The sequence below is a fragment of the Taudactylus pleione genome, unplaced genomic scaffold, assembly GCF_031769625.1.
Source record: "Taudactylus pleione unplaced genomic scaffold, aTauple2 ptg000394l, whole genome shotgun sequence".
Taxonomy (NCBI): Eukaryota; Metazoa; Chordata; class Amphibia; order Anura; family Myobatrachidae; genus Taudactylus; species Taudactylus pleione.
This window is the reverse complement of record NW_028284795.1, coordinates 1,021,577-1,036,908: the sequence shown is the minus strand read 5'-3', so window position 1 is coordinate 1,036,908 and position 15,332 is coordinate 1,021,577. Positions and strand designations below refer to the sequence as shown.

Here is a 15,332-nt window from a genome sequence, read left to right as displayed (position 1 = left end):
ATCCCGAACTGGGTTCTGCTAACAACAGATGCCAGTCTCCGGGGTTGGGGGGCAGTGACAGACTCGTTGTCACTTCAGGAGCATTGGACTGCGGAAGAAGCACTTTTCCCCATCAACATCCTGGAACTGCGGGCCGTGTACAGGGCCCTGCAGTCATCCGGCACCGCTCTTCAAGGAAGGGCGGTTCAAGTCCAGTCCGACAACGCCACCTCGGTGGCGTACATCAACCACCAGGGAGGAACTCGCAGTTGGGCTGCGATGTCGGAGGTGTCTCGCCTCCTTGCTTGGGCGGAGTGCCACATTCCAGCAATCTCGGCGGTCTTCATCCCAGGAGTCCTCAATTGGGAGGCGGACTTCCTCAGCCGTCACGACGTGCATCCCGGGGAATGGTTGCTTCACCCAGAGGTGTTTCAGCTACTCGTGGACAGATGGGGGCTGCCAGAGCTTTACTTGATGGCCTCCCATCACAAGTTGCCTGTTTACGGGTCAAGGACAAGAGACGTAGGCGCATGTCTGGTAGACACGCTGTCGGTGAAATGGACATTTCAACCGGCCTATCTGTTTACTCCGATATCCCTGCTACCTCGGGTAATTACCCTATAGAAGCCTGTGGGCTTCTACCGCATTGCACTGGTATGAGGGATCCGATCAGATCCCTCCCAGCATGCGCCAAGGCCGCAGCGTCAGTCTGCGCATGCGCAGATGTACTCCCGGGTCATAAACCCGGAAGTCCACGGCGAAGAGCGGGTCGCAAAGGACAACTCTTATAGGAAGAGCTGTTCTTTGCGGTACTGATGGTGTATGTTAGAGCATATGTGATCAGCAGGGAGGCGGTGACAGGCGGTAAGTAGGGCCACTGTTAGTACATCCCAGTCAAAGTACCAACCAATCAGCTCTTAGCTGCCATGTTACAGGCTGTGTTGATACTTTATCTCTGGCCAAGGCTTAGTCCATCTCCCCCTTACCGTGTTTCCCCGATAATAAGACCTACCCTGAAAATAAGCCCTACCCTTACTTTTGTAGCCCGGTCTAAAATAAGCCCTACCCCGAAAATATGACCTACGGTTTTTTCTTTTGGAGCTGGGAACGCTGCAGAGCCAACGTTCCCAGTCATGCAGTGCGCGAGTGACGTCATGACGTCACCCGCGCGCTGAGGATCCTGTGCGGCCGCGCCTGCTGGATCATATTAGATCCAGTCAGCGCGCAAGTGAAAGGGACATCCCGGACGGCGGTGACTCAGGTAAGTACCGTACTTGCACTGCAATAAGGGAGCCTGCATAAAGGACACTGCTACAGGGGGGGGGGCTGCATAAGGGGCACTGCTACAGGGGGGGGCTGCATAAGGGGCACTGCTACAGGGGGGGGCTGCATAAGGGGCACTGCTACAGGGGGGCCTGCATAAGGGGTACTGCTACAGGGGGGGGCTGCATAAGGGGCACTGCTACAGGGGGGCCTGCATAAGGGGCACTGCTACAGGGGGGCCCTGCATAAGGGGCACTGCTACAGGGGGGCCCTGCATAAGGGGCACTGCTACAGGGGGGCCCTGCATAAGGGGCACTGCTACAGGGGGGGCTGCATAAGGGGCACTGCTACAGGGGGGGCTGCATAAGGGGCACTGCTACACAAGGGAGGCTGCATAAGGGGCACTGCTACAGGGGGGGGCTGCATAAGGGGCACTGCTACAGGGGGGGCTGCATAAGGGGCACTGCTACACAAGGGAGGCTGCATAAGGGGCACTGCTACAGGGGGGGGCTGCATAAGGGGCACTGCTACAGGGGGGGCTGCATAAGGGGCACTGCTACAGGGGGGGCTGCATAAGGGGCACTGCTGTCAATGTTAGTTAAAATAAGACCTACCCTGAAAATAAGCCCTATGGTGTTTTTTGGAACCAAAAAAATAATAAGACAGTGTCTTATTATCGGGGAAACACGGGTAGTAACAATTGCTGATTACAAGATGGGTCTATCACCTGACTGCAGTTATCCTGCCTGAGAAACTACAGGACCCAGCATTCCCTGTCACTCAGAGCCATGTGCACCCTAAGGATAGGCACCACCCGGCCGTCACTCTCCAGCCAATGACAGTGTCGGCTTCTCCTATCCCGCTTTCTCCTCCCAGTCTCCCTGATTTGGTCGCTCTTCCCCATTCGCTGATTTCCGGTTGCCGCTCTATTTTTTCGTGATCTCCTCGCTGGTTTCCCTAATGAGGACGCTCTATCTCCCGCCTCCGGCAGTCTCGCTGGTTCCTGAAGGCCGCTCTATATCCCGCTTTCGGCAGTCTTGCTGGTTCGCGGAGGCCTCAGCCAGCCAGCGGCCTCACTTACACACCATGCCGGGAGACAGCCGCCGTGTGCGGGGCCCGGAAGAGTCGCAGTGCCCGCTGCTGTACGCCGCCCCCGCGGAGCCCCCGGCTGGGAGGACGGGGCGCGGTCCCGGGGAGCCACGGCCGGTGTATGCCCGGGCCGGTCTCCTCAGCCAGGCGGCGGGCTCTGCGTACCTGGAGGCCGGGGGCACCAAAGTGCTGTGCGCGGTGTCCGGGCCCCGGGAGCGCGGAGCGGAGAGCCGGCTGCTGTGTGACCTACGCTGGGCCCCGTTTTCCCGGTCCTCCCACGGCCTCTCCCCCCGCCAGGCTGGGCTCCTCCTGCAGGAGAGCCTGGAGCCGGCAGTGCGGCTGGAGCGCTACCCCCGGGCAGAGCTGGCGGTCTGGGCGCTGGTGCTGGAGGATCGGGGCTCCGCGCTCCCGGCCGCCGTCTCCTGCGCAGCGCTGGCCCTGGCCGATGCCGGCACCGAGATGTACGACCTGGTGGTGGGGGCCGGCCTGAGCCGGGGCCCCGAGGGGGAGCTGCTGCTGGATCCGAGCGACGCCGAGGAGGGGACCGGGGCCACCATGAGCCTCAGCCTGATGCCGGCGCTTAGCCAGGTATCGCGGGGGCGGGGAATCATTACAGATGGTATTGCGGGGGCGGGGCAGGGACTCATTACACACAGGTACTGTGGGGGTGTGGCAGGGAGCTATAGGGGGAGTGGGATCCAGCACAGACAGGTACTGTGGGGGTGTGGCGGAGAGCTATAGGGGAGTGGGATCCAGCACAGACGGGTAACGCTGGGATGTAGAGGACAAATCTGCCACGGTCCTAAACATGTTGGGGGAGCTTCAGTTGTCTGTAATGGAAGGGGAGGAGGGGTAGTTTACTGTATAACAGCTGCCGTGTAATGTCAGGGTCACACTGAACAGCGCATTTTACCTTTATTCTTCATATCTGAAAAATACATTTTGGGGTCATTGGTGCTTTAAACGGTGATGTGATTTCAGTAGCCGGCATCACCTGTCCGCTCTGGTTGACCTGCACTGGACACATCATACTGTGTCTGGGTGATTGCCATATAGAGTCAGGTGCATAAATATTGGGACATTGACAGAATTGTCATATTTTGGCCTCTAGTCACCACCACAATGGCTTTGAAATGAAACAAACAAGATGTGATTTACCTGCAGACTTTCAGATTTAATTTGAGGGTAATTACATCCAAATCAGGTGAACGGTGTAGGAATTACAGCGGTTTCTATATGTGCCTCCCACTTTTTAAGGGGCCAAAAGTAATGGGACAAACTAAACAATCCTAAATCTAACTTTCACTTTTTAATACTTTGTTGCAAATCCTTTGCAGGCAATTACAGCCTGAAGTCTGGAACGCATAGACATCACCAGACGCTGGGTTTCATCCCTGGTGATGCTCTGCCAGGCCTCTACTGCAAATGTCTTCAGTTCCTGCTTGTTCTTGGGGCATTTTCCCTTCAGTTTTGTCTTCATCAAGTGAAATGCATGCTCAATCTGATTCAGGTCAGGGGATTGACTTGGCCACTGCATAACATTCCACTTTTTAGCCTTAAAACCTCTTTGGTTGCTTTTGCAGTATGCTTCGGGTCATTGTCCATCTGCACTGTGAAGCGCCGTCCAATGAGTTCTGAAGCATTTGACTGAATATGAGCATATAATATTGCCCGAAACACTTCAGAATTCATTCTGCTGCTTTTGTCAGCAGTCACATCATCAATAAATACAAGGAAACCAGTTCCATTGGCAGCCATACATGCCCACGCCATGACACTACCACCACCATGCTTCACTGATGAGGTGGTATGTTCTGGATCATGAGCAGTTCCTTTCCTTCTCCATACTCTTCTCTTCCCATCACTCTGGTACAAGTTGATCTTTGTCTCATCTGTCCATAGGATGTTGTTCCAGAACTGTAATGGCTTTTTTAGATGTTGTTTGGCAAACTCTAATCTGGTCTTCCTGTTTTTGAGGCTCACCAATGGTTTACATCTTGTGGTGAACCCTCTATATTCACTCTTGTGAAGTCTTCTCTTGATTGTTGACTTTCACACATATACACCGACCTCCTGGAGAGTGTTCTTGATTTGGCCAAATGTTGTGAAGGGGTTTTTCTTCACCAGGGAAATAATTCTTCTGTCATCCACCACAGTTGTTTTCCGTGGTCTTCCGGGTCTTTTGGTGTTGCTGAGCTCTCCGGTGCGTTCTTTCTTTTTAAGAATGTTCCAAACAGTTGATATGGCCACACCTAATGTTTTTGCTATCTCTCTGATGGGTTTGTTTTGATTTTTCAGCCTAATGATGGCTTGCTTCACTGATAGTGACAGCTCTTTGGATCTCATATTGAGAGTCGACAGCAACTGATTCCAAATGCAAATATCACACCTAGAATCAACTCCAGACCTTTTACCTGCTTAATTGATAATGAAATAACGAGGGAATAGCCCACACCTGTCCATGAAATAGCTTTTGAGTTGATAGTCCCATTACTTTTGGCCCCTTAAAAAGTGGGAGGCACATATAGAAACCGTTGTAATTCCTACACCGTTCACCCGATTTGTATGTAATTACCCTCAAATGTGAGTTATAAAGTGTTACTGTCACGTTATCCGTGTTACATGCTTGTCCTGTCTTGTCCAGGTCTCCGGACTCCTCTGCAGTGGGGAATGGGAAGGAGAGAGCTCGGTAGAAGCCATTCATATGTGTATGGAGGGGTGTCAGAGACTGTACCCAGTGCTGCAGCAGAGTCTACTGAAAGCCACGAAGCGGAAAATTCCTGTACCGCCATCTGAATCCAGCTAACAGCACCTACCGTTAGCGGCAGCCCAGTCCGGGGTCAGCGGACTGTGTGAAGATTATCCTGCGGAAGGAACTGTCACTGTTGCATGAGACAGTCAGACTGATTGGCTGCTATGGGACTTCTAGTACAGTGTGTTCTCAAATGTCTAATTACAGTATATTTTATACCGAGCAGCGGCTGTGAGTGTTGTTACTTAGCCTCCTACATCTGTATCACAGAAGTTACAGCTGGATACGACAGAGGTTTTTTTGTGATTGGCTAATAAGGAGGTGATGTCACTAATTCTAGCGCACAAGCTGTAATCAGAGATTAAGCTGCTTCCTTGTATCAACAAACTGGGGAAAAGTGGTCCTAAGTCATTATGGTTGCCCACCCAGTCGCATTGTAGTGTTTGGCGAAGGGGGTTTTTAGATTACAAACTATGGACAATGTAACGTTACAGACATTTCCTGTATAAAGGGGTGACCCCTGCACTTGTAATAGTTATCTTATAGAAAGTTAAGAGCAAATAAACCAGTTAAAAAGAAAATGTATATCTAAATGCTCCCCACGTCACTCCCAAGGTACAAAAGACTATCAGTCACCCACTCTGCGTGACGGATGCATTTCATATGGGGGTCTCTGAAAATGAACCTTACATTCCCTTATTCCCATCCACCTTGCATTCCCTTACTTCCAACCACCCTACATTCCCTTATTCCCAACCACTGTGCATTCCCTTACTCCCAACCACCCTACATTCCCTTATTCCCAACCACTGTGCATTCTCTTACTCCCAACCACTGTGCATTCCCTTACTCCCACATCACATTCCCTTATTCCCAACCACTGTGCATTCTCTTACTCCCACCTCACATTCCCTTATTCCCAACCACCGTGCATTCCCTTACTCCCACCTCACATTCCCTTATTCCCAACCACCGTGCATTCCCTTACTCCCACCTCACATTCCCTTATTCCCAACCACCGTGCATTCCCTTATTCCCAACCACTGTGCATTCCCTTACTCCCACCTCACATTCCCTTATTCCCAACCACCGTGCATTCCCTTACTCCCACCTCACATTCCCTTATTCCCAACCACTGTGCATTCTCTTACTCCCAACCACTGTGCATTCCCTTACTCCCACCTCACATTCCCTTATTCCCAACCACCGTGCATTCCCTTATTCCCAACCACTGTGCATTCTCTTACTCCCAACCACCGTGCATTCCCTTACTCCCACCTCACATTCCCTTATTCCCAACCACCTCACATTCCCTTATTCCCAACCACCTCACATTCCCTTATTCCCAACCACCGTGCATTCCCTTATTCCCAACCACCGTGCATTCTCTTACTCCCAACCACCGTGCATTCCCTTACTCCCACCTCACATTCCCTTACTCCCAACCACTGTGCATTCCCTTACTCCCACCTCACATTCCCTTATTCCCAACCACTGTGCATTCTCTTACTCCCAACCACTGTGCATTCCCTTACTCCCACCTCACATTCCCTTATTCCCAACCACCGTGCATTCCCTTATTCCCAACCACTGTGCATTCTCTTACTCCCAACCACCGTGCATTCCCTTACTCCCACCTCACATTCCCTTATTCCCAACCACCGTGCATTCCCTTACTCCCACCTCACATTCCCTTATTCCCAACCACCGTGCATTCCCTTATTCCCAACCACTGTGCATTCTCTTACTCCCAACCACCGTGCATTCCCTTACTCCCACCTCACATTCCCTTATTCCCAACCACCGTGCATTCCCTTACTCCCATCAGCCTCACATTCCCTTACTCCCAACTACCTTACATTCCCTTACTCCCAACCACCGTGCATTCCCTTACTCCCATCAGCCTCACATTCCCTTACTCCCAACCACCGTGCATTCCCTTGCTCCCATCCGCCTTGCAATCTTGCTCCCATCCGCCTTGCATTCTTCCTCCCATCTGCCTTACATTCCCTTACTCCCAACCACTGTGCATTGCCTCGCTCCCAACCACCGTGCATTCCCTTGCTCCCATCCGCCTTACATTCCCTCGCTCCCATCCGCCTTACATTCCCTCACTCCCATCCGCCTCACATTCCCTTACTCCCATCAGCCTCACGTTCCCTTGCTTCCATCCGCCTTACGTTCCCTTACTCCCATCTGCCTCACATTCCCTTACTCCCATCTGCCTTACATTTCCTTACTCCCATCCGCCTTACATTCCCTTACTCCCATCAGCCTCACGTTCCCTTACTCCCAACCACTGTGCATTCTCTTACTCCCAACCACTGTGCATTCCCTTACTCCCACCTCACATTCCCTTATTCCCAACCACCGTGCATTCCCTTATTCCCAACCACTGTGCATTCTCTTACTCCCAACCACCGTGCATTCCCTTACTCCCACCTCACATTCCCTTATTCCCAACCACCGTGCATTCCCTTACTCCCACCTCACATTCCCTTATTCCCAACCACCGTGCATTCTCTTACTCCCAACCACCGTGCATTCCCTTACTCCCACCTCACATTCCCTTATTCCCAACCACCGTGCATTCCCTTACTCCCAACCACTGTGCATTCCCTTACTCCCACCTCACATTCCCTTATTCCCAACCACCGTATATTCCCTTATTCCCAACCACTGTGCATTCTCTTACTCCCAACCACCGTGCATTCCCTTACTCCCACCTCACATTCCCTTATTCCCAACCACCGTGCATTCCCTTACTCCCACCTCACATTCCCTTATTCCCAACCACCGTGCATTCCCTTATTCCCAACCACCGTGCATTCTCTTACTCCCAACCACCGTGCATTCCCTTACTCCCACCTCACATTCCCTTATTCCCAACCACCGTGCATTCCCTTACTCCCAACCACTGTGCATTCCCTTACTCCCACCTCACATTCCCTTATTCCCAACCACTGTGCATTCTCTTACTCCCAACCACTGCATTCCCTTACTCCCACCTCACATTCCCTTATTCCCAACCACCGTGCATTCCCTTACTCCCACCTCACATTCCCTTATTCCCAACCACCGTGCATTCCCTTATTCCCAACCACCGTGCATTCTCTTACTCCCAACCACCGTGCATTCCCTTACTCCCACCTCACATTCCCTTATTCCCAACCACCGTGCATTCCCTTATTCCCAACCACTGTGCATTCTCTTACTCCCAACCACCGTGCATTCCCTTACTCCCACCTCACATTCCCTTATTCCCAACCACCGTGCATTCCCTTACTCCCACCTCACATTCCCTTATTCCCAACCACCGTGCATTCCCTTATTCCCAACCACCGTGCATTCTCTTACTCCCAACCACCGTGCATTCCCTTACTCCCACCTCACATTCCCTTATTCCCAACCACCGTGCATTCCCTTACTCCCAACCACTGTGCATTCCCTTACTCCCACCTCACATTCCCTTATTCCCAACCACCGTATATTCCCTTATTCCCAACCACTGTGCATTCTCTTACTCCCAACCACCGTGCATTCCCTTACTCCCACCTCACATTCCCTTATTCCCAACCACCGTGCATTCCCTTACTCCCACCTCACATTCCCTTATTCCCAACCACCGTGCATTCCCTTATTCCCAACCACCGTGCATTCTCTTACTCCCAACCACCGTGCATTCCCTTACTCCCACCTCACATTCCCTTATTCCCAACCACCGTGCATTCCCTTACTCCCACCTCACATTCCCTTATTCCCAACCACCGTGCATTCCCTTATTCCCAACCACCGTGCATTCTCTTACTCCCAACCACCGTGCATTCCCTTACTCCCACCTCACATTCCCTTATTCCCAACCACCGTGCATTCCCTTACTCCCAACCACTGTGCATTCCCTTACTCCCACCTCACATTCCCTTATTCCCAACCACTGTGCATTCTCTTACTCCCAACCACTGCATTCCCTTACTCCCACCTCACATTCCCTTATTCCCAACCACCGTGCATTCCCTTACTCCCACCTCACATTCCCTTATTCCCAACCACCGTGCATTCCCTTATTCCCAACCACCGTGCATTCTCTTACTCCCAACCACCGTGCATTCCCTTACTCCCACCTCACATTCCCTTATTCCCAACCACCGTGCATTCCCTTATTCCCAACCACTGTGCATTCTCTTACTCCCAACCACCGTGCATTCCCTTACTCCCACCTCACATTCCCTTATTCCCAACCACCGTGCATTCCCTTACTCCCACCTCACATTCCCTTATTCCCAACCACCGTGCATTCCCTTATTCCCAACCACCGTGCATTCTCTTACTCCCAACCACCGTGCATTCCCTTACTCCCACCTCACATTCCCTTATTCCCAACCACCGTGCATTCCCTTACTCCCAACCACTGTGCATTCCCTTACTCCCACCTCACATTCCCTTATTCCCAACCACCGTATATTCCCTTATTCCCAACCACTGTGCATTCTCTTACTCCCAACCACCGTGCATTCCCTTACTCCCACCTCACATTCCCTTATTCCCAACCACCGTGCATTCCCTTACTCCCACCTCACATTCCCTTATTCCCAACCACCGTGCATTCCCTTATTCCCAACCACCGTGCATTCTCTTACTCCCAACCACCGTGCATTCCCTTACTCCCACCTCACATTCCCTTATTCCCAACCACCGTGCATTCCCTTACTCCCAACCACTGTGCATTCCCTTACTCCCACCTCACATTCCCTTATTCCCAACCACTGTGCATTCTCTTACTCCCAACCACTGCATTCCCTTACTCCCACCTCACATTCCCTTATTCCCAACCACCGTGCATTCCCTTATTCCCAACCACTGTGCATTCTCTTACTCCCAACCACCGTGCATTCCCTTACTCCCACCTCACATTCCCTTATTCCCAACCACCGTGCATTCCCTTACTCCCACCTCACATTCCCTTATTCCCAACCACCGTGCATTCCCTTATTCCCAACCACTGTGCATTCTCTTACTCCCAACCACCGTGCATTCCCTTACTCCCACCTCACATTCCCTTATTCCCAACCACCGTGCATTCCCTTACTCCCATCAGCCTCACATTCCCTTACTCCCAACTACCTTACATTCCCTTACTCCCAACCACCGTGCATTCCCTTACTCCCATCAGCCTCACATTCCCTTACTCCCAACCACCGTGCATTCCCTTGCTCCCATCCGCCTTGCAATCTTGCTCCCATCCGCCTTGCATTCTTCCTCCCATCTGCCTTACATTCCCTTACTCCCAACCACTGTGCATTCCCTCGCTCCCAACCACCGTGCATTCCCTCGCTCCCAACCACCGTGCATTCCCTTGCTCCCATCCGCCTTACATTCCCTCGCTCCCATCCGCCTTACATTCCCTCACTCCCATCCGCCTCACATTCCCTTACTCCCATCAGCCTCACGTTCCCTTGCTCCCATCCGCCTTACGTTCCCTTACTCCCATCTGCCTCACATTCCCTTACTCCCATCTGCCTTACATTTCCTTACTCCCATCAGCCTCACGTTCCCTTACTCCCATCTGCCTCACATTCCCTTACTCCCAACCACCGTGCATTCCCTTACTCCCATCAGCCTTGCAATCTTGCTCCCATCCGCCTTGCATTCTTCCTCCCATCTGCCTTACATTCCCTTACTCCCAACCACTGTGCATTGCCTCGCTCCCAACCACCGTGCATTCCCTTGCTCCCATCCGCCTTACATTCCCTCGCTCCCATCCGCCTTACATTCCCTCACTCCCATCCGCCTCACATTCCCTTACTCCCATCAGCCTCACGTTCCCTTGCTTCCATCCGCCTTACGTTCCCTTACTCCCATCTGCCTCACATTCCCTTACTCCCATCTGCCTTACATTTCCTTACTCCCATCCGCCTTACATTCCCTTACTCCCATCAGCCTCACGTTCCCTTACTCCCAACCACTGTGCATTCTCTTACTCCCAACCACTGTGCATTCCCTTACTCCCACCTCACATTCCCTTATTCCCAACCACCGTGCATTCCCTTATTCCCAACCACTGTGCATTCTCTTACTCCCAACCACCGTGCATTCCCTTACTCCCACCTCACATTCCCTTATTCCCAACCACCGTGCATTCCCTTACTCCCACCTCACATTCCCTTATTCCCAACCACCGTGCATTCCCTTATTCCCAACCACCGTGCATTCTCTTACTCCCAACCACCGTGCATTCCCTTACTCCCACCTCACATTCCCTTATTCCCAACCACCGTGCATTCCCTTACTCCCAACCACTGTGCATTCCCTTACTCCCACCTCACATTCCCTTATTCCCAACCACCGTATATTCCCTTATTCCCAACCACTGTGCATTCTCTTACTCCCAACCACCGTGCATTCCCTTACTCCCACCTCACATTCCCTTATTCCCAACCACCGTGCATTCCCTTACTCCCACCTCACATTCCCTTATTCCCAACCACCGTGCATTCCCTTATTCCCAACCACCGTGCATTCTCTTACTCCCAACCACCGTGCATTCCCTTACTCCCACCTCACATTCCCTTATTCCCAACCACCGTGCATTCCCTTACTCCCAACCACTGTGCATTCCCTTACTCCCACCTCACATTCCCTTATTCCCAACCACTGTGCATTCTCTTACTCCCAACCACTGCATTCCCTTACTCCCACCTCACATTCCCTTATTCCCAACCACCGTGCATTCCCTTATTCCCAACCACTGTGCATTCTCTTACTCCCAACCACCGTGCATTCCCTTACTCCCACCTCACATTCCCTTATTCCCAACCACCGTGCATTCCCTTACTCCCACCTCACATTCCCTTATTCCCAACCACCGTGCATTCCCTTATTCCCAACCACTGTGCATTCTCTTACTCCCAACCACCGTGCATTCCCTTACTCCCACCTCACATTCCCTTATTCCCAACCACCGTGCATTCCCTTACTCCCATCAGCCTCACATTCCCTTACTCCCAACTACCTTACATTCCCTTACTCCCAACCACCGTGCATTCCCTTACTCCCATCAGCCTCACATTCCCTTACTCCCAACCACCGTGCATTCCCTTGCTCCCATCCGCCTTGCAATCTTGCTCCCATCCGCCTTGCATTCTTCCTCCCATCTGCCTTACATTCCCTTACTCCCAACCACTGTGCATTCCCTCGCTCCCAACCACCGTGCATTCCCTCGCTCCCAACCACCGTGCATTCCCTTGCTCCCATCCGCCTTACATTCCCTCGCTCCCATCCGCCTTACATTCCCTCACTCCCATCCGCCTCACATTCCCTTACTCCCATCAGCCTCACGTTCCCTTGCTCCCATCCGCCTTACGTTCCCTTACTCCCATCTGCCTCACATTCCCTTACTCCCATCTGCCTTACATTTCCTTACTCCCATCAGCCTCACGTTCCCTTACTCCCATCTGCCTCACATTCCCTTACTCCCAACCACCGTGCATTCCCTTACTCCCATCAGCCTCACATTCCCTTACTCCCAACCACTGTGCATTCCCTTACTCCCACCTCACATTCCCTTATTCCCAACCACCGTGCATTCCCTTATTCCCAACCACCGTATATTCCCTTATTCCCAACCACTGTGCATTCTCTTACTCCCATCAGCCTCACATTCCCTTACTCCCAACTACCTTACATTCCCTTGCTCCCATCCGCCTTGCAATCTTGCTCCCATCCGCCTTGCATTCTTCCTCCCATCCGCCTTGCATTCTTCCTCCCATCTGCCTTACATTCCCTTACTCCCAACCACCGTGCATTCCCTCGCTCCCAACCACCGTGCATTCCCTCGCTCCCAACCACCGTGCATTCCCTTGCTCCCAACCACCGTGCATTCCCTTGCTCCCATCCGCCTTACATTCCCTTGCTCCCATCCGCCTTACATTCCCTTACTCCCATCAGCCTCACGTTCCCTTACTCCCAACCACCGTGCATTCCCTTGCTCCCATCCGCCTTGCAATCTTGCTCCCATCCGCCTTGCATTCTTCCTCCCATCTGCCTTACATTCCCTTACTCCCAACCACCGTGCATTCTCTTACTCCCAACCACTGTGCATTCCCTCGCTCCCAACCACCGTGCATTCCCTTGCTCCCATCCGCCTTACATTCCCTCGCTCCCATCCGCCTTGCATTCTTCCTCCCATCTGCCTTACATTCCCTCGCTCCCAACCACCGTGCATTCCCTCGCTCCCAACCACCGTGCATTCCCTCGCTCCCATCCGCCTTACATTCCCTCGCTCCCATCCGCCTCACATTCCCTTACTCCCATCAGCCTCACGTTCCCTTGCTCCCATCCGCCTTACGTTCCCTTACTCCCATCAGCCTCACATTCCCTTACTCCCAACTACCTTACATTCCCTTCCTCCCCACTTCACATTCCCTTCCTCCCAACCACCTTGCATTCCCTTATTCCCGCCTAACATTCCCTTACTCCCACATCACATTCTTACTCCCACCCACCTTATATCCCTTTACGCCAACCTTACATTCCCTTACTACCACACTTGTACTAATATCCCTTTTGTTACAAGTAAAGCCGCCTCTGGATTTCAGTATGTAGCAAAGGCTGGGTGTTGGGGCTCACGTCTTGCTATACAGGCGGCATCGGGATTATACAGCCAGGTCCAGGCAGTGGAAGTATCTGATAAGATTATTATTATCCTAATCTCACTTACATCTTTCCATGAAAGGTTTTCGGATAGGCTTGTAGCCTTCTAGGAAACAGATGTGGTCTGTAGAGACAGCGGGACATTGCCATTTATGTCACAGCAAGTTATCACTGACATACTGGTCATACTCATTTCAGCTTTTTGTCCTATAGCTGAATGACGATGGTGCACTGACACATTGTGACACTTACAACACATCCAGAAAAGTGAGGGGGGGGGAAGTGATTTTCCTTCACTACACACTGCCGTGTGCGAGACATTCAAATGTTCCTAGGTGTGGCTGCAGCAGAACAGAAGTGCTCCAATGCTACAAACATGTCATACTACATTTACAGAAGCCCAGAATGCTGACATTAGAGGCGATCCGGTAACCTGAGGTTTCATTATATTCTATAAACTTTAATAAGACAGATTGAAAAAATTATTTCTGAATGAGCGCCGCATAGTAACTAATTAATGGGTTCAAACTAGTTATAAATGTGATCAAGAAAATGTGAATAGTAAAAAATAACTTACTGTATCTGATTATACTGCCGACAATATAATGTTAGTCCTGCGGGGTTTATATTGCCCCACGTTATTATAATTAGTGGTTACTGGCCAATGGCATGTTCATGCGGAGCCAAACCTTTACCTGGAGACGTGTGTTCCCGCGCACCCGGTACTGGGACCATACCACTTTACCTGGAGACGCGTGTTCCCGCGCACCCGATACTGGGACCATACCACTTTACCTGGAGACGCGTGTTCCCGCGCACCCGGTACTGGGACCATACCACTATACCTGGAGACGTGTGTTCCCGCGCACCCGGTACTGGGACCATACCACTATACCTGGAGACGTGTGTTCCCGCGCACCCGATCCTGGGACCATACCACTTTACCTGGAGACGTGTGTTCCCGCGCACCCGATACTAGGACCATACCACTATACCTGGAGACGTGTGTTCCCGCGTAACAGATACTGGGACCATACCACTTTACCTGGAGACGTGTGTTCCAGCGTACCAGATACTGGGACCATACCACTTTACCTGGAGACGTGTGTTCCCGCGCACCCGATACTAGGACCATACCACTATACCTGGAGACGTGTGTTCCCGCGTAACAGATACTGGGACCATACCACTTTACCTGGAGACGTGTGTTCCCGCGCACCCAATATTTAGGCATTACCAGGTAAAATAGTATGGTCTATGGCCTATTTGCAACTTTTCAACTTCAATCACCTAATTAGAATGGGAATATATTTTCTATCATCAAACAATTTATAGTTATTACAATCACTCGTACGTATAAAGTTATAAATAAGACTAAAATATGAGAGAAACCATCGTACAATGCTATATCAGGGCATAGATCATTATATAATAATTATTTATCAACTTTTAATTGGCAATAATACCCAGCATTAAGTATACAAAGGTATAAACACTTGTACACAAGAGAGGCCCTTATCTGCTATATCACACGCTATACATGATTGGCGCAGTGACTGAAGACATATAAATTGACAGCGTTATCCGGAGGAGATCTGTG

General features: G+C 51.6%; 1 protein-coding gene across 1 annotated transcript; it reads left to right on the top strand.

Moving 5' to 3' along the window:
* Positions 1-2,182: 2,182 nt before the first annotated feature.
* Positions 2,183-5,305, top strand: EXOSC6 (exosome component 6). The gene is made up of 2 exons (XM_088446223.1): positions 2,183-2,919; positions 4,976-5,305. The coding sequence occupies exons 1-2, from the start codon at positions 2,203-2,205 to the stop codon at positions 5,135-5,137; spliced, it is 879 nt and encodes a 292-aa protein (XP_088302349.1). The 5' UTR covers positions 2,183-2,202; the 3' UTR covers positions 5,138-5,305.
* The last annotated feature ends 10,027 nt before the right edge of the window (positions 5,306-15,332 follow it).